The sequence below is a fragment of the Centruroides sculpturatus genome, unplaced genomic scaffold, assembly GCF_000671375.1.
Source record: "Centruroides sculpturatus isolate CEXI.00-Female unplaced genomic scaffold, Cexi_2.0 scaffold550, whole genome shotgun sequence".
NCBI lineage: Eukaryota > Metazoa > Arthropoda > Arachnida > Scorpiones > Buthidae > Centruroides > Centruroides sculpturatus.
Genome location: NW_019384886.1, coordinates 428,404 through 453,682, shown reverse-complemented (window position 1 = coordinate 453,682; position 25,279 = coordinate 428,404). Strand labels below are relative to the sequence as shown.

The following is a 25,279-nucleotide window of genomic DNA, read 5'->3' as shown; positions in this document are numbered from 1 at the left end:
AAGAGAGATCCCACAAGCGTGAGAAAATACAAGATGGCTGCAGAACACGTGTTGGGCTATCAACAGAGAAATAAAAAAGACAACTGGAGAGATGATGACATCTGTCTATTATTAGATATATGGCAAGAAAAAGTATTTATTTCTAACCAAAACTACCATTTTGTTTGTTGATGTTCATGACTAACCGCATAGTTATGTCAGTTTTATCATCGTGTGTAATAGCTGGATTCTTCTCAAGTGGACTGCTGGTGCAAACAGCACGACATTCGACTGGCGACAATCACAATCCAGATTGTAGGTAAATCGAGATTGAAGTGAGTTGTGGATTGTGTGCAAACGTAGTATAACACTGTTTTTGAAATTAAAAGGACAGGCAGATGACAATGGGAATCTACAGGTGTGCTATTTAAAAATTGCAGTCCAGTAACTACTAGATAGCACCACCACTATCAACAATTTTGCATCTTTAATGGGATTCTGTATTGATGAAGTTGGTACTTCATCTGATCTTGGCTCCTGGTTTCCTGCAACTCCATAGTTTCTGTGAAGTGCTGTTCTGGAAGTTTATCACAATGATCTGATAGTTGACTATTCAGGATAGGTTCATATTTAGAAGCACATTTCTTAATTTCATTACTGGAGAGGAATAGATAGAAATACTGGATAGGAATGAGTTGACCCATTAAGGGACAACTCATTCCTATCCAGAAATGGGTTAACATTATATCTACCAAATAAGACAGTGTCTTATATTAATTTTTGCTCTGAAAAATGCGCTAGGTCTTATTTTCAGGGAATGTCTTATTTTTTCCAGGAAGAAGAATTCACATTTATTATTGAACAAAAAAATTCTTAAGTCGAACTTATACGAGAGTGACGTATATCCGGTGTGTCGAACTGTCGCCTTTTTATAGCGTCAACATCGGAGTCGATGACCAATTAGTGCTTACTGAACAGTAGCACTTTGCAAATGTCATATGGCGTGATTCCCGGCTGACCAATTAGCCATCACCAGCCGTAACGTTATGCAAATCTGTGATTCCCAAGCCATAGTCTTATGCAAATCATGCCGTGTGGCGTAATTGTCTGCTGACCAATCAGTGGCTGTACTTTCAAAAAGCCAACGGCCACTTTCAACCATCTGTCGATGACCGTTACAACTAAGAAAAAACTTCGCTAGGTCTTACTTTCAGGGGGAGGTCTTATATTTCGTAATTCAGCAAAATCTGTGCTAGGTCTTATTTTCTGCGGATGTCTTATTTTCGGGGAAACACGGTAGTACTAGTTATGTTCTATACTATAAATATAATAAACTTACCAACATCTGATGCATATTAATGAAAGCCAGATTAATTACATCATTCATTTGGTTTTGTCCTATACTATTACGTTCAGTGAAGATAATTGAACAGATACTTGCTACTTGCACTCCTACTTTTTCTTCTTCTCATTAATACCTATATTCTCATTTGCTGCTTTCAGGGCCCCTCATGAAGAGGCATAATATGGCAGTAGCCACTTCAGGCATACCAACATAAATTTCAGTTTGGCTTTTTTTGATTGGTTGCCTTGCATGGTATTTCCTTTCCAATTGTACAAATAGCATTTATGCCTGATGCCTGCCTCTTTTCTCAAGTTTACTGTAAAACCATATTTGTATGTTCATGAATTTGCAGTGAATACAAGATGCCTTTGTTGAAACAGAACATTGACACTAGTGATGGGACGATTCTGATTCTGATGCGATTTTCCATTCCAATTCCTTTGAACACTTTCTAAAGTTTATTTTAGTTTAGAAAAATTAACAATTTACATTACAAGCATGGCATGTTTATTAATTAATAAACATCAAGCCGAAGAATGGAAAATGATTGGGAAATCCAGAATCAATCTTTCAAAAGAAACATGAAAAATTCACCGTTTATAAATGGATATGCATGTTTTTATTGTGTACTACAAAATAAATTTCTAATCTTATTTCAGATAAAGTTAATATTGCAACAATACCCTCAAATAAATTACAACTAATTAATTCACTTTTACTGGAAGAACTATCCTGTCATGTCATGTAGGGTTGCCATCTTTGGAAACTGCTTCATTGACTGACGTGATGGCTATGGGAAGTGGAAGATAAATGAGAAGATGCATTTTTTTCATGCTTTTTGTAATGGGTATGTCTTGTAAATGATTTAACTCCATTGTATTTAATACTAAATGAGGTTCAGCAAATGGGCTGAACAAGTATCATCATCAGAAGTTAACCAATTTTTGAATTCATTCACTTGAACCATGAATGTTTAGACTGGCTTGTCTTGAAAAATCAATATTTTAAACTCAGAATGGCATTAAACAGTACAAACAAGTATTTTTACTCAGAATCGCATGAATCTCATTTGAAAATTTAACATATTATAGCACATCTGTGAATCATCATAAAAACTTTCATAATTATAATGAAAAAGTCATTTTATCATTATAAGTAACATATGAAATATTAAAAACAATTTTATATAATATTTTTTCAATTAAAATATAATTTTGTTTAAACTGTTTTGCCAACTGCCAGCCTTAATTTGAAACTTGATAGTCTTATAGTTCAATCAATGTTAACTTGCNATATATATATATATACACACACACACACACCATGTTGGGTAAAGTGATAGCCGGCTGAGTGCCACAGTGTAATAGTACTAAGGCTGTGAGTGTAGTAGTAGTCCCCAACCAGCACTGTGAATGGTTATATCTAGGTTCAAATGGAAGTGAAGAATTTCTCAGTTCCAGGTGGCATAACTGGCAGTGCAATGCACAGTAAGCAGAGGTTGTGGGATCAAATATCACTGTGGGCTAGTTTTTTTTTATTCCAGACTGTTCTAATTATTTAATAAATTATAATTATTAATTTAGATAAGAGATGGCATCCAATGTCTACCTCTAATACAGTATCTAATTATAAATAGCAGCAAAATAGCCTGATTTATTACAAATATTGTTTGGTTTAGTATCAATGCATTAAGCTTTGGAAAGTTTATTAAAATTCAGCAATTAAACTTAATACTAGGTAGCCCAAAAGTTCAATTAATGTTAACTTGCTTAAAATTAAAATTTTAAAAAGCAAGCAAATTTATGAAATAAAAATTAATGAATTACTAAAAAATTAATATAAATTTGATATCTTTTGTGTGAAATAACCCAAACAATTTCTATAGTTATGTTGCAAAAGAAAAAAAAAAGTTGTAATGAAGAGTTTAAAAAATGCAGGCAAAATTAAATAATTATAAGAACTAAAACTAAATTAATACTAAAGAAATTAAACCAAAATCTAACTAAAAAATAAAATAATTAAAACTCTGGCCTTTACACCAAAACTAAAAATAAAATCAAATTAATTAAAATTAAAATCAAATCAATTGAAAATTAAAAGAATGTTTTTAAAAACCGTTTAAAAGCTGTTTTGAAATTTTAACCCTTCTACAACCCCTTCTACAACTCCTCAAATTTTTTACTGTTACATCCTGTATATACAGATACAGAATACAGATTGCCAGTCAAACCAGCCAGATGACAACCCTAAAGTCATCCTATTTCTCCTAAAATGGAGACAGAGCATGTTATTAGATTATTAGATTATCTAAGTAACTGCAGTTAGTCTGCTGTAACAGACATCACCTTGTGTATGGGGGGCATGTATACTCTCTGCTTTGTTGACACAAAAGTTTTTAATAAACTAATATTCAATTGTTAATATTGTGATTTAAAAAACTTTTAATCTTTGAGTGAAACAAATAATTAATTTTTTTTATAACATGTGGAAGAATCTGAAATTGTGATGAGATTTTCTTGATTCCAATACCTGGAAAATGTCTGATTTTTCTGATTCCCGATTCTGATTAATTGTCCCATCACTAATGGACACTTCATGAAATTTTAGAAGTTCTTCATCTTCACAAACTGCTTTTTTGCTGATATGTGTCTGAAGGTTAGCCAGTTTCAAGAAGTCCTTTATTTTCTTATTTACCACCTCCACGTTTCTGTTTTTGACACTTTTTATATTTTTTGTTTTGTTCCATTGTTCTGGCAAATACATGCTGTGTGATGTCAGACATTGTTTTTTATCAATGCAAAATCTCTTTCCTGTTGCAACATAGTAAGCTGACTTGTGGAAAGATGTGTGTAATTGAAACAAAACCAGTTCTTGTCAAAAAGATGCTACAGGGAGATCATGGTCCAATGTTTTTTTGCTCACAGCAATTGTCACTAATGGCAACAAGATGGTTTTCTTCTACACACATCTCTTCAAAACATTTTTTCAAACAACTTTCAGTTTCTTCAGAGCCCTTGTCAGCCACTGCTTCATTTCAAATGAAGCACATACTAACATGGAATGGACACTGTTTAGGGACAAAGGTGGCAAAACCAAAGTGGTCTATCTAAAACACTGTAAAAAGTTATGATGATGCACAAACATTCAGGTGCCACTGCTGAATGAATAAAAAGTTATTAAAGTGTAAAAATAATATAATTCCAAGATTTCAAAGGTGAAAGCTTTGTTGATGTGCAGAAAATGTAAGTATAATGTGTGTAATTGGACAAGCAAACAATGATCAAGGCAGAGGTACTTTTTACAGTGAATACATTTCATAAATGCATGAGTAGAACATTCATTTTCTGCATTTTTTTTGAGAGACCATATTAGAAACAAAATGATAAGTGTGTTTTGAATGATGCACAGGCCTTTCTGATAAATATCCACATTTAAAGAATGCTACCATATCAGATTTTTGAATTGTGGTGGTGACAGAACAGAAAGTAATCTTGGTGTGAAAAGTTGATGTTTGTTGGCATTTTGTTGGCAAAATATCTCAATAATGTGTTGGCCATGACACCTTAATTTTTATGCATCACAATGTTTCAGATAGACCAGGTTTGGTTTTGCCTTGTTTGTTCTTTTGCTTGTGAGAACTTTCCACAGTCATGTATGTTGAAGTTGTATGTGAAGAGTTTTTTACAATAAAAAGTTGGACCTGCTGAATGTTTTAGTATGAGTAATGCATTGTAAATCAAATATTACAACTAAGTCAGGATCATGTTTAGTTTTTCATGTGTAATTTTTATGATGTCTGACCAACTTCTGCCTTTGTTTAATGCAGTGCAAATTCTGTTTCAAGTATATCCTTATCAGCTTCTGCAGCTGCTCGAGTTCTGATAGTCAAAGATCAGCCATGGGACATTCGCTTTTTAGGATTTTTGAATAAACTGTTGCACTCTTCAGTGAAGATTCTCCTGTACTCACATTGTACTTTCTCTTCATTGCATCTTGCTGTCTTCCATTGTGCTTTCTTTCCTACTTTCATCTTCACAACTGGCTATTTCATTGCAAATCCTCCACAATTGAGTTATAATGTTGCAAATCTATCTCTCAGCATTTATGAAGAATAGAGCAAGCAAAACAATCTCTATAGTACATGATTGACCACTGTTGTTTTGGCATTTACCTACTATTTCAAATGGGCATGACATACCAAATTCCTCAGGTCATTTGTTAATAGAAATTTCAACTACAGTAGAGCATCGATTATCCGACTCAATTGGGGACTGGGGTTGGTCGGATAACTGAAAAAGCGGATAACCAAAAAGTATGGAAAAATACATTATTAGTATAGTATATTAGTATACCCCATATAATTAGTATATTAATATATCACTATTAACCTACTTTGCATAGACTTTTCATCGATGTTAAGCCTAACAAAATTTTTTTTAAAATAATAATTGTTGCTATTGTATTGTTAAAAATTATTTTAAAATTATTTTATTGCTCACAAAACAAGCAACCACTCATAATTAGAAAATTAAGCCTCATTTAAATACTGGCCTCTCTTTTATGGTCGAGCCAGTGTTGCCAACTAAAGCACGCAAAAAGTTAACAAAAATAATATTAAAGTAGCCAAGATATAGTCAAATATTGTAGTGCCACATCACTAGTGGATGTTTGAATTTGCAGACTAGAACGTGGTTGGATAACCGATCTGACGATTGATTGGGGGTCGGATAATTGATGCTCTACTGTACTACAATTTTTCAGAACAATTTGCACCTATGATAGTGGTTTATAGTGTGTATAACTTAGTCATGGAAGTGGCACTGACCATCTTTTACTCTCAAGTCCCTCACACATACATATAAGGGACTTGAGAGTAAAAGATGGTAATACTTAGATTAAAATTGTCATAATAGTTTTTTTATTGTGGAAAAAAAGAAATATAAAAATGATTGCACCAGGAATCAATGAATAGTCATGAAATTTTTGAACAAGTGAGCAAAGCCTGTGGCAAGCAGTATCCAGTATATATATATCATAGCTTTCCCACATCTGTGGGTGACAGCTGGTACCCACTGGAGACTGCCACCAAATTTTGACACTTGTGATCATCCCAATTTGCTGTTTGCAGAGGCTCATGGGTTGTTTCAAAATTATTGGAGTAAGGTTAGGGATTCATGCAAGATCCTTCCACTAAAAAAAAGGGGAAAAAAAATCAAAATTTATTCTCTTCTACCTTTATCAATAGACAACTCAGTTCTGCTCGAGCACATATATATGGATAAAACTGCAGGTGTTCGTGGCTATGTTATATACACAAAAAGGAAAATAAAAATAGAAATGGTTGCACTGAGAATCGATGATCATCACTAAATTTTTGTTATGAGTAGTTTATATTGAGAATAAGAGACAAGTGATTGAGGGTGTGTCACCTAATTGTCCAGGGAAAAAAATGAAAACAATGGCATCAGGAATCAATGAATTGTCATAGAATTTTTGAGCAATGCCATCATAGTTTTATATATATATTTGTATTTTATAATTATAACAACTTATTTACAAATATTTCATAAATAAATGTTATAGAAATATTTCATGTATATCAGGCACATCCTTCTAATAATAAGCATAAACACGAGTGACAATTTTTAATTCGTAGATAGTTTCTAAACTATAAACATATTCAATAACTTTTATTTTAATTTCTCACGTTAGGAAATTAAAGTTGTCTATAATATTTTTTAAAACTGAATACTATTTGTTTAAAATGAATAAGTAAACTATTAAATAGTATTTAATAAGTTTTATGTACTTAATTATTTTTTTGTTAAATTGTATGTGACTAATTTTTAATTTTATTGGCAGCTTTATTATTACAATGCAAAAACAAGAGAATCTGCATGGACTAAACCTGAAAATGCAAAAATTTTATCTCAAGAACAAATAGAAGCTATGGCAGCTGCTGTTGGAGTTGGGACATCAGTATCTACAACAACAACAGCTGCCCAGGCTGCAGTTGCACAAGGTAAATAAATTATTTATTAAATTATAATTTCATATATGTGTATAATATAGTAGATCTTTGTTTAACAAATGGTGTAGTGAATAAATTACTTTTTATAAAGACATTTAGTTCTGTTAACAAACAGAAATTCTATTAAACACAGCCTCAGTCCAGTTTTATGTTCAGTTAACAGTAACTAGAAAGAATAGTTTAAGGCAGTGTTTCCCAACCTTTTTTTGTGCTATGTCCCACCTAAGCCTTTCTAAAATTCTTATGCCCCCCTAACATATACGGCGGCTATATGGTTAACTTAAACTCTGGACGAGTCCATTTTCAAATTGCCCCTTAACAATCCAATTGTCCCCGTGTGGTGTGGGCCCCACATTGGAAAACACTGGTTTAAGGTTTAGTCAACTGTTTGAGCTATGATTTGGTGTTATGTTGGTACTTGTTTTAACATGAGTACTTAAGAGAGATTCACTTCCCATAATAACTACAAAATGTATACTTCCAGTTAAGAATTATGCAAAATTTATTTGCAATAGTATAAATAATACATTCGTTACAGATACAGCATTAAAATATTTTATCATCTTTATATTTGAAACAGATGCATTCTGAAATATTTTAAATTAATTATTAAAGAAATTAGGTCAATAATAACAAAAAATAATAATACAGAAGTAAAGGAATTTGAATATTTTTGCTGCTTTTTTGGTTTCACTGTGTAATATGTCTTATTATTTAATTTTGTCAAGTGTTAAACTGGAGTTGATTAACTGGTGTAACAAAGCAAGTGATAAGACTTTGCTTATGCAAAAATACATAAGCAGGGGCAACAACTAAGACCCATATTAGACAATGCCTGGTCTCCTACATGCAAGTTTGAGCAAGCTTATTCAACACCCACTTACAGAAATATCATGAACTCAGCTCAAATGGTAGAGATGTTATGCTGATGCACACCAATGAGTAACTCTTATTACTATCTTGGATTTCAAGTCTTTATATTCTTTGATCAGATTGGAACCATGTTTCTGTAACCTATGAGATCAGCTGATGCAAGAAGTTCTCATGCAAGAACATCATTAACAAATTTTGGAGTTATTGTACTTGCTTTATTACACTGCCTGTGTCTAATTGGATACCATGTTACCTGTAAAAAAGAGGGATCTTTATGGGTTGTTCATTGTCTGGTGACTATGTGAAATGATTATATGATGATTATAAGATAGGTTCTTCCTAAATTCCTGTCACAAATTGCTGTTTACTGGCAATATATTGATATTTGCATTATTTGGATAGCCAAGCCTAACATTGATGATTTCATCCAAGCAATGAATGACAACTCATACAAAGCCTGGAGTTAGACCAAATTGGTGAGAACAATGCACATATTTTAGGTATAGACTTTTCTTTCAACAGCAAGTGCTTTGACATGAAGATCTATTACAAACCAGACTTTATTCTGTTATATGTACAGTGGTACCTCAGGATACGAACGCCCCAGCATACGAAATTTTCAGGATATGACATGAAATTTGAACATATTTTTGCTCCACGATACGAACAAAACGCACGCTACATTAATTATTATGCCTTTTTGTCCTTTTTTTATCTATTTATAATTTATTTTGTATACTAGTACTTTCTATGTTAATACATAGAAAGTACTAGTATACAAAAATAATGTTCTTTATTTAGTTCACCAGGTGAACTAAATAAAGAACATTATTTTTGAACTGTAATACTAAATATCTGCATCCATAATTTTCCAGTATAATAAGTCCTGTTAATACATAGAAAGTACTGCGATAGAAAAATGGTGCTGCGAAATAAATTATAAATAGCACGCTACATTAGTTCGCAGCACCATTTTTTATTTACTTCTGTGCATCGGTCTCAGTCTGCGTGTTTGCTTCGTCGTATAATGATCTCGCTCGATAAAGGAAATCTTGAGGTATTATCAGAAAGTGACTGATTTTATTGAAAAGAAACATCCCAAAAAGGTTCACACTTGGCGTATTGCTGCTCGGAGTAATGACATTTGCCTAAGTCATTTTAGAAACATTTTAAAAAGTAGGCAAAGCCAAACCTCTTTGGATAGATATTTTACCAAGCGATCTCTATCCAGTGAAAGTGCTGGTGGAAGTGAAGGAAGGAAAGCAAAAAGCACTGAATAAAAATTAAAAAAGAAAAAAATTAGTGTTGTTTTTTAAGTTATTGTTATATTATGTCATGTAAGTTAAGTTTTTAGTATCATTTCCCTTCTCCCTCTCTCCTGCCACCGTCGTCTATCCTCAAAGGTAAAGTGCAAATAAAACTACATTTTTTTTAATCAATTATTATTCTATTATGGTTATTTATATATTTAGAACTACAAAACGCATTTTTCAGTGTTTTCCTTACTATACATTTTTTAATGTACTACTTAGCTTTAATTTGAGTGTGTTTTGGTGTTGGAACGAATTATTTGGTTTTACATGTAATCGTATGGGGAAAAATGATTCAACTTACGACATTTTCATGATACGATCTCAGTTTCGGAATGAATTAATTTCGTATCCTGAGGTACTACTGTACTGGCCAACTCCAACGATCTGTTTAATTACAAAGTAGCACCCTTCACAGTATTCATGAAGAGATTCTATTCTCATTGCAGTTACTAAGGAGATGCGTTGCATCACAGACATTGCTACTATGTATGGCTATTCCAAGGGCTTGACCTATAAATTAGCCCATAGACAGGAAACGAAAAAAACACAATCAGACAACACACCCAAAGATGCTTCTGTAGATAACCCGGCACTAAATGAAACTAAATCTCACTGTAATGTGATGGCTTATGATCATCGCATGCATAATATATATAAGAAAATAGCATCATATGCAAGCACAAGATTAACATGTCTCCATATGTTTAAAATGCTCAGAAATGAAAAAGACCCGATTGACTATGACAGAGCACCAGGCACAGGTCTATATAAGATACTTCTCAGAGATGAAAGGTTTCAGAGACTTAATCTGCATAGGTTTTACTGTCAGGTCCCTTAAAAAGTGCTTAACCAAACACAGAGCTGAAATAGATAAAGGCAGGCAAACTACTGCCCTTTTGATGTATGTGGAGAGGATGAATTACACCTGATTTACAGCAGGCTATGTTAATTAGAATAACCACAGACTCAAAGTAATAGAAGTGCTAGAGATTTTTAAAGCAGAAAGAAAAAGAAAATATATAAATTTTAAAGTAGAGAGGTGCATTTCATAAGTGTAGCAGGTCTAGTTTGATATGTCATTATGAAAACTGTTTTACAATTTCTATACTTGGACACATCCTATTGGTTGATTTTAGAGTATTTTAAATTTGAATTTTTGTATAAGCTCTTCTGCTCCCGACACATTCAAAAACCAAAATGTTAGATGTTCCATCTATTTGAAATTTGACCTGAAGCAGATCTTCAGTATAAGACCTGCTCAGGAAGACTGAAAATGTTTATTTTTCTGAACTTGCATCATTCTGCGGGGGAAATTACAAGGTAGGGAGTTTCCACAGTATAGTATAACCCAGTTTCTGGAGTATTACTATTATTTGGTTATTTTCAAATTTTATAAAATTTTATGTTGTCGTTTAAATTGACATTTTTATAAGATTAAATTTCATTTACATTCTTGTTAATTTTAGTTACAATGTTAATACAAATAAATGTTTTAGTAAACAAATATTTAAATATTCATTCTTTATATTCTTTGATCAGATTGGAACCATGTTTCTGTAACCTATGAGATCAGCTGATGCAAGAAGTTCTCATGCAAGAACATCATTAACAAATTTTGGAGTTATTGTACTTGCTTTATTACACTGCCTGTGTCTAATTGGATACCATGTTACCTGTAAAAAAAGAGGGATCTTTATGGGTAGTTCATTGTCTGGTGACTATGTGAAATGATTATATGATGATTATAAGATAGGTTCTTCCTAAATTCCTGTCACAAATTGCTGTTTACTGGCAATATATTGATATTTGCATTATTTGGATAGCCAAGCCTAACATTGATGATTTCATCCAAGCAATGAATGACAACTCATACAAAGCCTGGAGTTAGACCAAATTGGTGAGAACAATGCACATATTTTAGGTATAGACTTTTCTTTCAACAGCAAGTGCTTTGACATGAAGATCTATTACAAACCAGACTTTATTCTGTTATATGTACAGTGGTACCTCAGGATACGAACGCCCCAGCATACGAAATTTTCAGGATATGACATGAAATTTGAACATATTTTTGCTCCACGATACGAACAAAACGCACGCTACATTAATTATTATGCCTTTTTGTCCTTTTTTTATCTATTTATAATTTATTTTGTATACTAGTACTTTCTATGTTAATACATAGAAAGTACTAGTATACAAAAATAATGTTCTTTATTTAGTTCACCAGGTGAACTAAATAAAGAACATTATTTTTGAACTGTAATACTAAATATCTGCATCCATAATTTTCCAGTATAATAAGTCCTGTTAATACATAGAAAGTACTGCGATAGAAAAATGGTGCTGCGAAATAAATTATAAATAGCACGCTACATTAGTTCGCAGCACCATTTTTTATTTACTTCTGTGCATCGGTCTCAGTCTGCGTGTTTGCTTCGTCGTATAATGATCTCGCTCGATAAAGGAAATCTTGAGGTATTATCAGAAAGTGACTGATTTTATTGAAAAGAAACATCCCAAAAAGGTTCACACTGGGCGTATTGCTGCTCGGAGTAATGACATTTGCCTAAGTCATTTTAGAAACATTTTAAAAAGTAGGCAAAGCCAAACCTCTTTGGATAGATATTTTACCAAGCGATCTCTATCCAGTGAAAGTGCTGGTGGAAGTGAAGGAAGGAAAGCAAAAAGCACTGAATAAAAATTAAAAAAGAAAAAAATTAGTGTTGTTTTTTAAGTTATTGTTATATTATGTCATGTAAGTTAAGTTTTTAGTATCATTTCCCTTCTCCCTCTCTCCTGCCACCGTCGTCTATCCTCAAAGGTAAAGTGCAAATAAAACTACATTTTTTTTAATCAATTATTATTCTATTATGGTTATTTATATATTTAGAACTACAAAACGCATTTTTCAGTGTTTTCCTTACTATACATTTTTTAATGTACTACTTAGCTTTAATTTGAGTGTGTTTTGGTGTTGGAACGAATTATTTGGTTTTACATGTAATCGTATGGGGAAAAATGATTCAACTTACGACATTTTCATGATACGATCTCAGTTTCGGAATGAATTAATTTCGTATCCTGAGGTACTACTGTACTGGCCAACTCCAACGATCTGTTTAATTACAAAGTAGCACCCTTCACAGTATTCATGAAGAGATTCTATTCTCATTGCAGTTACTAAGGAGATGCGTTGCATCACAGACATTGCTACTATGTATGGCTATTCCAAGGGCTTGACCTATAAATTAGCCCATAGACAGGAAACGAAAAAAACACAATCAGACAACACACCCAAAGATGCTTCTGTAGATAACCCGGCACTAAATGAAACTAAATCTCACTGTAATGTGATGGCTTATGATCATCGCATGCATAATATATATAAGAAAATAGCATCATATGCAAGCACAAGATTAACATGTCTCCATATGTTTAAAATGCTCAGAAATGAAAAAGACCCGATTGACTATGACAGAGCACCAGGCACAGGTCTATATAAGATACTTCTCAGAGATGAAAGGTTTCAGAGACTTAATCTGCATAGGTTTTACTGTCAGGTCCCTTAAAAAGTGCTTAACCAAACACAGAGCTGAAATAGATAAAGGCAGGCAAACTACTGCCCTTTTGATGTATGTGGAGAGGATGAATTACACCTGATTTACAGCAGGCTATGTTAATTAGAATAACCACAGACTCAAAGTAATAGAAGTGCTAGAGATTTTTAAAGCAGAAAGAAAAAGAAAATATATAAATTTTAAAGTAGAGAGGTGCATTTCATAAGTGTAGCAGGTCTAGTTTGATATGTCATTATGAAAACTGTTTTACAATTTCTATACTTGGACACATCCTATTGGTTGATTTTAGAGTATTTTAAATTTGAATTTTTGTATAAGCTCTTCTGCTCCTGACACATTCAAAAACCAAAATGTTAGATGTTCCATCTATTTGAAATTTGACCTGAAGCAGATCTTCAGTATAAGACCTGCTCAGGAAGACTGAAAATGTTTATTTTTCTGAACTTGCATCATTCTGCGGGGGAAATTACAAGGTAGGGAGTTTCCACAGTATAGTATAACCCAGTTTCTGGAGTATTACTATTATTTGGTTATTTTCAAATTTTATAAAATTTTATGTTGTCGTTTAAATTGACATTTTTATAAGATTAAATTTCATTTACATTCTTGTTAATTTTAGTTACAATGTTAATACAAATAAATGTTTTAGTAAACAAATATTTAAATATTCATTTGTTTTCTTAATCTACATTTTGTATGTTTATATTTACATATTTAAATGAAATATTAGATTATTCATTTATTTGTAATGATATGTATTATTGAAACTTATAAAATTAACTTCTAATAAATGCTTGTGTATTTCAGCTCAGAATGCAGTTCAACAGAAAATAAGTCAAAATGAGAATCAGACATCTGCTTCTGACACAAATTCATCAGACACTCAGACTACTTCAAGTCAGGCTTTAACAACTTCAAGAGAGAGTCCCATTCCTGCAGGCACAAATACAACTTCTGTTAATATTTTGCAACCACCACCATTTGGTTTACCATCATATGGAATGCCTCCTGGTATTCCTCCACCAGGTAATTTGGATACCATTTCATTTTTCTTTTTTTAAATGAAACTATTACATACTTTGTTTTGTTTTATATATTTATATTTTGTTTAAACTAAACAAATATTAGCTTGTGTTCTATGTATGTTGTGACTGTGTGCAATAACACAAAGGGGTGAGACTGTGAACAATACATTTATTGTCTGTTTGGGATCAGTTACACAGTTAACGGTGGGACAATGGTCCAACTATATTCTTGTTGCGTGACTGACTGACTAACTCTCCTCCTTGCTGTTGAGTGATGCCCTCGTCGTTGCATCTCTCACATCCTCCCCACCTTGGTCCTCTGCTTCTAGTGGGAGGACCAATTGAATGGGTCAGCTGATGCACTTCTGATCAGAGAGCCTCAGACTGCATGTTCAAATGCAACCATCGCAGCCAGCAATCAGCTCTTTGATACAACTGCCCTCCACATCTGTCTAGGCAATGAGTCCTCCTTAAGAACAAGAGCTCCTTCGTGGAGTGGAGGCAGTTTCATCCTGACCCTGCAAACATGATGAAAGCTTTGTAACTCAAGCAGATATTTCTGCCATCGTCGCCAGAAGCTCTCAGTGATCGACTGTTGGTAATGCCATTGTTTCACAAGGTCATAAGGTAGAAAATGGTTGTTAGGCTCTGGAAGAATCAGTAATTCTTTTTCCTACCAAGAAGTGAGAGGGTGTGATGGCCTCTGGCTCTTCTGTGTCATAATTGTGTATCAGAGGCCTGCTGTTTAGGGCAGCTTCTACCCCAATGAGTATGGCAGACATCTTTTCTGCATTAACTAGGCTTTTCCCCAGTTTCTTGTGGAGACATCTCTTCATGTGTCCCACTATCCTCCCCATCAAGTCGCCTTCTCCACATTTAAGATCCAAGTGATGCCATGGTGGGCAGAGTAGTGGGCAATCTGCTTATCAGAGAGTGTTTGCCATAGATCCTATAGTTCTTTGTTGGCTGTGTGGAAGGATTTGCCATTGTCTGAGTAAATCTTGCAAGGGAGGCTTTGCTATCCTACAAAGTGCTGTAGACAAAGAAAGAAACTGTCTGTTGACATGCTTGAGGACAGCTCTAGATATACAGCTGGTATTGTGGAATAGGTGAATAGTGTAATGTACGATTTCTTTATCGACTGACCTTTTCGAATATACAGCGGGCTGGCAAAGTCTATTCCTGTGACTGACAAAGATGGGTTGGGTAATACACGGTCAGGAGGGAGGGGGCTTCAGTCTCTCGATAAGGCTGACTTTGTAGGTGTTGTCACAGTGGACATCTATGCAGTGCAGTCTTAATGACTTGGTGGGCTCGCAGGATCTAGAACTCTTCTCTCAGGTTGGCGAGAACCACATGAGTGCCCAGGTTCCCAAGACGTAGGTGGCAGTCCATGATAAGGAGACAGGTGAAGGTGTGTCGGCCATCTAGTAGAATTGAATGCTGCATGGAGGTGTGGACACCTGCAAATTGCAGATGGCACCCTACTCTTAGGTCCCATTGGACAGGAATGAGTGGAAGCAGTAAATGGGTGATTTTTCTGATATAAGTACTAGAGTTAAGTGCTATTAACTCGTTAGCAAAATATATATATTCTGGACTGCTCTGATCTAGTAATCTCTCACTGAGTTTACTTTGTCTGCTGAGATCTCTCTTGCCCACCGAACTGGAGGATCCAGGCTGTTACTTGAGGGAGGCATGTGTAGCTACTTAAGTGAGATTCATCTAGCAACTCAATATAGGCTGTAGTGTGCAGGGTGACCACGTCTTTGTGTTTTTCTGGAGCGCAATCTGATGGTGTAGAGTGGTCATTGGCAGGCCAATATTCTTCTGTTTGTGATAACCATTGGGGACCCTACCACCAGGATGTGCAACTGCGGAGATGTTCCGTTGTCGGGCCTTGGAACAGGTGATCAGCTGGGTTATCTTTGTCGGGACAATGATGCCATAGATTTGGGTTGGTAATGCTTTGGATCTCCGTGACTCGATTCTGCACAACAGTCTTCCATCAATTGGGGTGTCCATGGATCCAACCTAAGGTCACCTTGGCATCACTCCAAAGAACTGCTCCTTCTCTTAGAAGGTTAGTAACATATTTTAGTAGGCGACAACACACACTAAGGCTGCAAGTAATTCTAGCCAGGGTAAGGTAACTCTTTTGATGGGGGCTAGACAAGCTTTGCTGCAAAGAAGGCATGTAGAGGTGCCTGATGGAAGATTGGTACGAATGTAAATAACAGCATCACAGGCACATTCACTAGCATCTCAGGCATGTTCACTAACATCACAGAAGACATGAATTCTTGCTAAATGTAGGTCTAAACTTGTTGTTTTGATCCATCTTGGTATGGACACAAATGACAAGTGTTGTAGGTCTTCTAGCCACTGTTTCCAATGAGTTGAGATATCTGCTGGCGAGTGTCTTGGAAAATGATTTTTCCTGTAATGGAGATGGGTGCAAATAATCCAAGAGGGTCATAGAAGCAGGATGATGTGGCAAGTAGCAGGAGTTTCGTATTGGGGCGTTCCACAGCATTTGAAACAATGTCATTGTAGTCTATGAGGAGTTTGTCCTTTAAGGTGTCCCAGTCTACTTTGAGAACTTGTGTTTTCTGAGTGTATGCTATGTTCCTGTCTTCCCACAGCTCCTTCAGCAATTCAGAATTGATAGCCTATTTTGCCATGGAAAGGTGGATCTGACCCATATATCTGTAATGCCCTGATATATTTGTATGACAGCAGGGGTCAGTATCATTTCCTGCTGAGAAGTCGTTCATATATAGACATTTGTCCAGTATTTGGGCAGCTGAGGGGTGGCTGATTGGAACTGGCTGTGAGTTCTTGGAGGGCGGCTGACAGGAGAAATGGACTGGATGCTAGTCCATAAGGCAGCTGTTGGAACCGGCAGACAGCCAATTCCTTCATAGTGTGTAGATGTCCCCTTTTTGTCTGTGACCGACCACCTTAAACCAGAAGAAGCAGGTGACATCTCGGTTGTCAGGGTGCAAGATCAACTAATGCCCGTTTGTGAGGACGAAAGCAGAGTAGTGTTGCTATGATGTTTAGCATCAGGTTGGGACCCACTTCAAAGGCATCATTGAGGGCAGTATGCCCTTTCGCATGAGAAGACGCATCAAATATGATATGCCATTTGGCAGCATTGTGTTTGCTTCGGATTGATGCTTGGTGTGGCAGGTAGTAGGTTTGTTGTAATTTTGCTTGTTCATCAACCCATTCCCCATAACCATTGGAGAAGTAGTTGAGCATGTGGCAGGTGTACATATTGCTGGATCTGCAACATAGGGCCTCAAAATGTCGCAGAGCAGTTGTGCGGTTTGTATCCGTGACACAGATGTTCCATTTCCAGGCAGACGAACCTCTGCCCTTCCTTCCTTAATCCGGAAGGAGTGATGGAAGCAATCGAGCAGATGTGCATCGTGGATGGTCAATGACTTCTCTTCTGACTCTTGGATGCCAAGGGTGTCCAGATCCCAAATTGACTGTAGTATTGGATCTAAAGGAGTTGTAATGCTATTAACCTGGACTGTGTGAATTGAGACATTAGTCTGGTTGCCATTCAAAATCCAGCCAATGTGTGAGGAGACTAACGTCAGGGTATCATTTATATGGATGGGGCTTTCAGTTTTGACAAATCACCAATAAAAGTCTGCTCCAATTAATATTTCAATGGGTAGATCACATGACTCTTGCTGTGGATCTGCAAGTTCTAGTGGTGGTATCTGTTTGACTGGATAGGCAAACTGTGATACCATCAGATGAAGGAGGTACGTATTTGAGGATTCTGCTGCTATTAAGGATGTAGTAAATCTGCTGATACAGCTGGATAGAGAGAGTCGTACTCGATATTGTGATGTGTAGGTGCTGGCATCTAATTCAAAGGCTTGAATCGCCAGTGGTTCATATCCAATCATTTCCAGTTCTAACAAGTCAGTGAGAGGGGTGCCAACGAAACTCCTTTGGCTTCCCGGATCTAAGACACATTAACTTGTCTTTCAGTGCCTTTTGCTCCATGAACCCAAACTTGAGCTGTCTGTAGATATGTAAAATCTGAGTTTACATCGATTTTACTCACTGTGGCTTGAGATGTACTAATGGTTGAGGGAGCAAAAACTGGAGAGGATGTTGTGAGTTGGGTTGCATGTTGTATTGGTCTGTTAGCTGCAATTATCATATGGGTCTGCATTGGGTTTGTCTCACATATTGAGATATGATGATTGCAGCTACATCTTTGACATATTAGTTTCCTTGTCGGGGGCAGTTATGAGCAGTGTGATTTTGGCCTAGGCATAGAAAACAATGGTTAGTCTTGTGCAGTTTCCCTGCATGGTCTCTTGTTATAAGTGTGCAGTCAGAACTGAAGTGGTTGGAAGGTGTTACAGAAGGCACACGGAGAATGGGAGGATCCTCTCCCTTTGGAGTTTCTTCTTGTAGACTTATTCCTTGTCTGGACTGCTAGAGCAGCTGCTGTAGCTCTGGGTTCTTCCCTTGCAAGAAACTGATCCTGTGGTCCATGAATAGTAGCTGCAGTAATAATACTGTCTATTTCATTTCCCACAAACTTCAGCAAATGTTCCAGGTCAGACTCACTAATACTTTTTATGATGAGCATGGACGAGCCATCATTTACACAAGGAATCTGGGAAGGCCCGAAGGATTTTTGGTGTTAGGATGTGTCCATACTGGCTGATGGGCTCTCCCGGGACTTTCAGAGCATGTACCCTATTATTGCACTTAACAAAAAGTTCATTCAATTTCATGGCTGTAGGATGGATCAGAGGTTGCAGACTCTCTATGTAGTCAATGTATGCCTGAATTATATGGTTTTTATCTCTATTTCTTCAATACTTGTGCCTTGGTCTCAGCATAAGTCCCTGCAGTTATGGCGATGCCATCTACTAGGCGCTTAGCTTCTCCTTGGAGACATCCCTGGAGAAATACATGCTTCTCAATGTTTGGTATGTTAGAATCCTCATCAATAGCTACTGTAAATTGTTCCCAGAAGCATTACCATTTAGCAATTTTACCTTCAAATGATTCAAGAACAAGGTGGGCAATCTAGTGCAAGTGGTTGCCTGTGGTTGACTGGTAAGGGAAGGGAAGTCTGGATTTATTGGGCCTTCCGTAGTCAGGTCAGATGTAGCGTTCCTGCGGTCAAGAACTTGTTGGACTCTAATCACAGCAAGTCTGGCGGATTCTTCCCTCTCTTCACAGGCAGCAGTGTTGGTTTTGTATCCTACATCCTCAAGTTTATTGTGAATGGCCTCGTCTAATATCTTTAATTCTCTAAGCCATTCATTCAACATGTCATGGGACAGTTTGATTTCGTCGGATGGCATTGAGTCAGAAATGGCATAGACCTTGCCAATTGTCTTTATCACGGATGTTCTTACGGTATTGCAGCGACATCGAAGCTTGCTCAGTTCCTTGCTGGAATTTGAATTCATTCTGGTCGGAGATGTCTCGGTCATATTTCGGCCAATGATGATGGTTCAGTAAGAAAGCAGTTCTGCCAACAGAGAAGACAGGGCAATATGGCAGATGAATGCACGTGGTGATTTAACAGTGAAGGCATGTGAGCGGAAACAACAATGGAGCGGATAATTGTAGTACCAAGTAAATTACATACCTGTCGACGTCAGTTCTGTCCAAATTTCGTGTTTGAAGGTTTCGATAGTCTCTCTTGCGGAAGCGATGGTATGAGCAGTAATGTCCAAATTAAGGTGGAAAAGTTGTTGATCCTCATTGAGTCTCACTAATCCTGGTCACAGTACTAATATGTTATGACTATGTGCAATGACAGACAAAGGGGTGAGACTGTGAACAACACATTTATTGTCTGTTTGGGATTATTTACACAGTTAATGGCGGGACAACAGTTCAACTATATTCTTGTCACGTAACTAACTACTAACTCTGTTGAGGGCACCTTTGTTGTCGCATCCCTCACAATGTATAAATAGATTTTTAAACTATTTTATAATAATAATGATATCTGAAGTTGATGATGATGAATTATATAATTAAAATATTTTATGGCCTATAACGGGGGCCAACAAGTCGATCACAAAGTGAATTTTGCTGGATGGGCTCCTACCATCTTCATCCCTGGTTATGTCTTCGTCCATCGTGGCAAAGACCTCTATATCTTCTGTCTTGGATAATTTATCCCATAATAGTTACAACTTCTACAAGATGGATGTGGTTGCTCTCTACCCCTCGGTACCTCAGTTTGAGGCTGTTATGCTCGCCAATGCTATGCTTGTCAAGGAGTGTTTTACGGCGTAGCAAATCCTAGAAATTCTGAGGCTCTGCTTTTTATTACAGAAAATAATTACTTTTGGTTCAACAGGAAAGTATATCTGCAGAAACAAGGGATCACTATGGGCTCATCACTTTCTGCTATATTGGCGGAGTTGCTCGTGAGGCATGTGAGCAAAGGGTTTTCAGCTTTCCCCTCACGATAGCGTACTCACTATTATATGTCAGATACGTGGACGATGTTATCGTGGCTTGGCAAGACACGGAGGAGGATTTCCATGTCCTCAAAAGTTATCTTACGGAGGTTTATTCTACCATCAAATTTACCTGGGAAAAGGAAAAGAAGGGAGAAATTGCATTTTTAGATCTAAAGATCACCAAATCCCAGGGTACTATATTGTTCTCAGTGTTTTATAAGTTCAACAGCATACCCCCCCTTTAATCTTTGCCACTGCATACCAGCTGCAGAATTACATCAATGCAACTATTGCCCCTCTAATTAGAAGGGCGTTTCTGTTGTCCTCCAATCAAGCTGCTGTCAATATCGAGCTTAAAGCTATTCGCTCAGCGGTAAGTGCGGTGGGCTATGCTAGCTCTATATGTACATCCTAAGAAAGGTTAAAAGATCTCTTTTTCCTGCCATGACTTTACAGGTCTCAAAAGAATATATGATAGTCCATCCCGCTTTACCATTCTGTGGCTGTATTACTGTTCGCATTTGCCGTGTTTTTAGGCAACATGCGCTCTTTCTACCAGTTTCTCCGTGACCAAACCTTAGAAGGGTATTATGCAATGACAGGGATGCTTTTTCCGTACTAGAGAGGTCTGGAGTTTATTCTATCCCTTTGGAATGTACAACATCTGGTACTCATACCCAGTATGTTGGAGCAATATCCAAAATGTTGTCTTGCTGTATTTCTGAACCACCAGCAGTCTATCAGGGCAGGCAAGTGTGACACCGAGCTAGCAAGAATGGTGTTGCAACACCAATATACCCTGTTGTGGGATCAAGTGGTGATGCTCAAGCAGTGGTGTAACAGGAGCATCGTGTATTTATGGGAGGTGCTCCTTACTGACGTGCTAAATCCATGCAATACCCCCATGCTGGAGTGTCTTCTTTTTGGGTCAGTTTATATAACAAATTAAGATATCGTCGCTAGCTCCACATTCATGTAAAAAATTTTTGCACATGCGCATTGGCACCATTTGCATATTATTGGAAGTTCTCTGTATTTAGTTCCATTTTTAGTTTTATTCCAAAGCTGTTTTGCTGTTAGAGTAGTTCGAAATCGTTATTCAATAAAAGGATATTAACTGTTTTTATCTGCCTGAAGAAGACGAAAATAGTTTAGTCGAAAGCGCTAGTTGTTTATAGTGATACTTGTACGTTGTTTAATGCCTGGATGATAATTTTCTCGTTTCTTGCTTATCTATTGATCGGCATGAGGTCCAATTTCTTTCACTTTTAAACTTGTTTTTCCTTGATAAATAAAAGTGTGCATTCTAATTTTGCTTTTTTAACCAGAGTACATTAAAAAAATCTGGGATTGAGTAACAATGGCACATGATGGTTCAAATATGCTAAATACCTTATTTTTTCCCAAATATTCTGTACTAACATGGGGTATATCTTATATGCTGTAAAATATGGTATATAATTTGTATATATAAAATGTGTTATAAAGCAACAATGCTCTTTACCTGATGATTCGTCAGATGAATTGAGAAAATATAATAATGGTGGCACATGAGTTTTTATATTCTCCACCAAGCATTTGTCATTGGGCAATGACATATGTAGAGTAGTTGCTATTATTGCTTTTTGGCCAGAGAAGAAAGAGTGCTTGAAGTGTGTCACTCTCAGTAACTTACTTGGAGTACTCATAGAATATGTGTTTGTATGCTATATGAGTGCTGATATACTTAGCAATTAGTGGATCTCAAGTGTACTATTGTAATCTAAAACTATATTTACCTGCCTGTGTATGTGATTGTATCACCCTACTTATTTGGTTTGGATTTATATTATATATACACACTATGAATGTGTTATTGAATTAAAGATGTATTTTTATGGTAAATATTTTGTGATGTTAATTTTGTTTTCAGTTTTATACAAAGTAAAATATACAAAGAGAGACTCATTTTTATCAGGAACTTTTTCCAAAATTGAAAAGTTTGTTTTATTCACATTCCAAATTGAAACAGTTGTACTATATTTTAAATACAGAAAACCATAGGCTTCATAAATAAGAGTTCTGCTTTAATTGGTGCTAACATTTGATTCTTGAATTCTTTAATCATTTGAATCTACCTATAAGTAAAAGGAAAATATAAACTATTTTCCTTTTACTTATAGGTAGTTCTGAATCAAATTTTATTCAGTATCAATTAGTCATTAGTTTTCTATAGTCGTACCTATTAAAAAGAAATTTAGCATTTGATTAGTGATGTGATTTTTAATTTTGTAACTAATTACAGTGGAACCTCACCTAATGAGCATAATTTGTTCCAGAATTTTACTCATAATGTGAAACACTCATTAAGCAAAACAATTTTTCCCATATAAATTAATGTAAAATATGATAATGCATTCCATGCTGATAAAAATACTCAAATATTTTATGTATAACATTTATTCAAAGAAAATTATACAATATACATTGTTAAGGAGCATGAATCATCTTCATCTTTTCTTCTAGCACAGAATGAACCAATCTGGCAACCTGGAATGCGAAATTGATTTGCAGAAAACAAAAAAATCAAAAAAGTGTCTCATAAACAGCCAAATATATCAAATTTTTGGACTATGTAAAGGCTATAATTAAACATTAGAAATTGATTAATTTGACTAGAGGTAGGCAGTTATGCTTCCATCTCATATTAAATTTAATAATTATAAATAAATAATTTTTAATTTAGACATTTCTGAAATTTAATTTGGAATTGGTCATTAAATTTAATATAAGATGGCAGCATAACTGCCTACCTCTAGTCAAATTAATCAATTTCTAATGTTTGATTATAGCCTTTACCTAGCCCAAGAATTTGACATATTGTTTGGCATGTTTATTATATAATGGGCTATGATTGTTGATGTTTATATGTAATATGTGTGAACACAAGTTTGGAAAAATGTGTGATCACAACCAACACTAAGATGCTAGCATAATGAGTGCTAAACACAGACTGACATAGCATGTACACAATTCGGGACTTCCCCTCTCCTCATCACTCATTATTGTTAAGCGAGTCATTTTTTTACAATTTATTTTGCTTGTTATGCGAGGTGCTCATTAAGTGAGATTCCACTGTATTGTTTTTTTGTGTATATTTTATCACAATTTTTTTTTATTTTAGGTTTTTAAATATTTCACTTCATGAAATAAATTTTTTTGACAAATTTTGAACATATCGAATAAGAATTTATACTCTATTTACTTTAAGTTTGCTCCATCTACAAACCTTGTAGGTTGCTGGCAGTGTTCAATATGTCTTTTTATGTATAGATTTAATAAATGGTTGTATAGTGTGCAAGCAAAAAAAAAAAAAAAGTTTTGTTTTATGTAAGTGTGGTAGTTCATTTTATTATTTAGAAGTTTATAAATAAGAACTCTGCAATTTGGACAACTTGTTTCATTACAGGACAACCAGAAGTCTAGAGCTGGTTGCCTGCTGGACAATTAGCAAATATTGTTAATTTCTAACCCTGATAATTTCATGAATGAAATAATAATCTTAAACTTTACAAAATTTGTATAGCATTTTAAATTTTATAATTTAACTTTTGAGAAGAAGACATGTAAAAAGATGTGTATATTTCCAATTTTAGAAGAGATGTTAAATTCTTTTGAAAGAGAATGATCACAACATGCAGCTAAGAAAGTGTTATTAAGGCTGGTTGATAATTTATGAGAATAGAGGGAAAAAGAAAATAAGTTTGCTTTTGCTTCTGTTGTTTTGAAGTATGAACAATTCTTTTGATACTCTTGTGAACAAAGAAGGGAAAACATGTTTTGGTAGTCACAAATAACAATCTTCTTTAATAAAGAAGAATGGATGCTTTTATAATTTTCAGAAAGATCATAAAGAGAACAAAGAATTTTACAAAATAATAGAATTTAGTGAAGTTTCAAAGTACATTTGAAATACACACCAATCTGCACAAAATAACACCTTTCTTACTTATTTCAGCAATGTTTATTCTGAATTATGAACATTTTGTGCATTTCAGTGTGAATTTAAAACTTCCATTTTTCCAGTTTAAAGTAGTCCAGCTAATTAACTTTATAACATTTGAAATATTTTATGAAGTTTTAAATTAATATTTATTCAAATTTTAAACTTTTATATTCAGGTAATTTACTATCTAGAATACAAGACTAATGTATAAAAGTGTCAATAAATATTTCTTTTATTGACACTTTTATATCTTCATTAATAATGTAAAGTTTTGTTTTGGATATGAATAATGAGATACTTAATGAAATTAATGAGATCAATTGAATTTGTCATGAGTAATAAATGAAATATTATACAGTTTAATACCCCTTTCTCATTTTTTTTTAATTTTAAAAGTATGAACTGGCTTGTATTTTTTGAGAAGTCAAATAAAAGTCAGTTCGGGAAGAAATGAATTTGGGAAAAAAGCAATGATGATGATATAGTTAAGTGGGATGAAGGTGTATACAGTAAGAACCCGCTTAACGTGGGTGATGCGTTTCTAGACAACAAAGCTCTAAGCGAAACAGCATTAAACAAGGTAATTTTAACATAGAGTAAGTAGGGATAGGGGAACACTTGACTAAAAATAAACAAATTTTACTTTAAGTTATTTTTATATTAATTTGCAT

The 25,279-nt window shown here is 35.0% G+C and overlaps 1 protein-coding gene across 3 annotated transcripts in view; it reads left to right on the top strand.

Annotated features, from left to right (window-relative positions):
• Window positions 1–25,279, top strand: part of LOC111631110 (transcription elongation regulator 1-like) — a 128,263-nt gene that overhangs the window by 6,217 nt on the left and 96,767 nt on the right. For all 3 annotated transcript variants that reach the window (XM_023375310.1, XM_023375309.1, XM_023375308.1), the window contains exons 2-3: window positions 7,187–7,346; window positions 13,930–14,148. In XM_023375310.1, coding sequence (XP_023231078.1) covers window positions 7,187–7,346; window positions 13,930–14,148 — 379 coding nt within the window. The remainder of the gene's footprint in view (window positions 1–7,186; window positions 7,347–13,929; window positions 14,149–25,279) is intronic.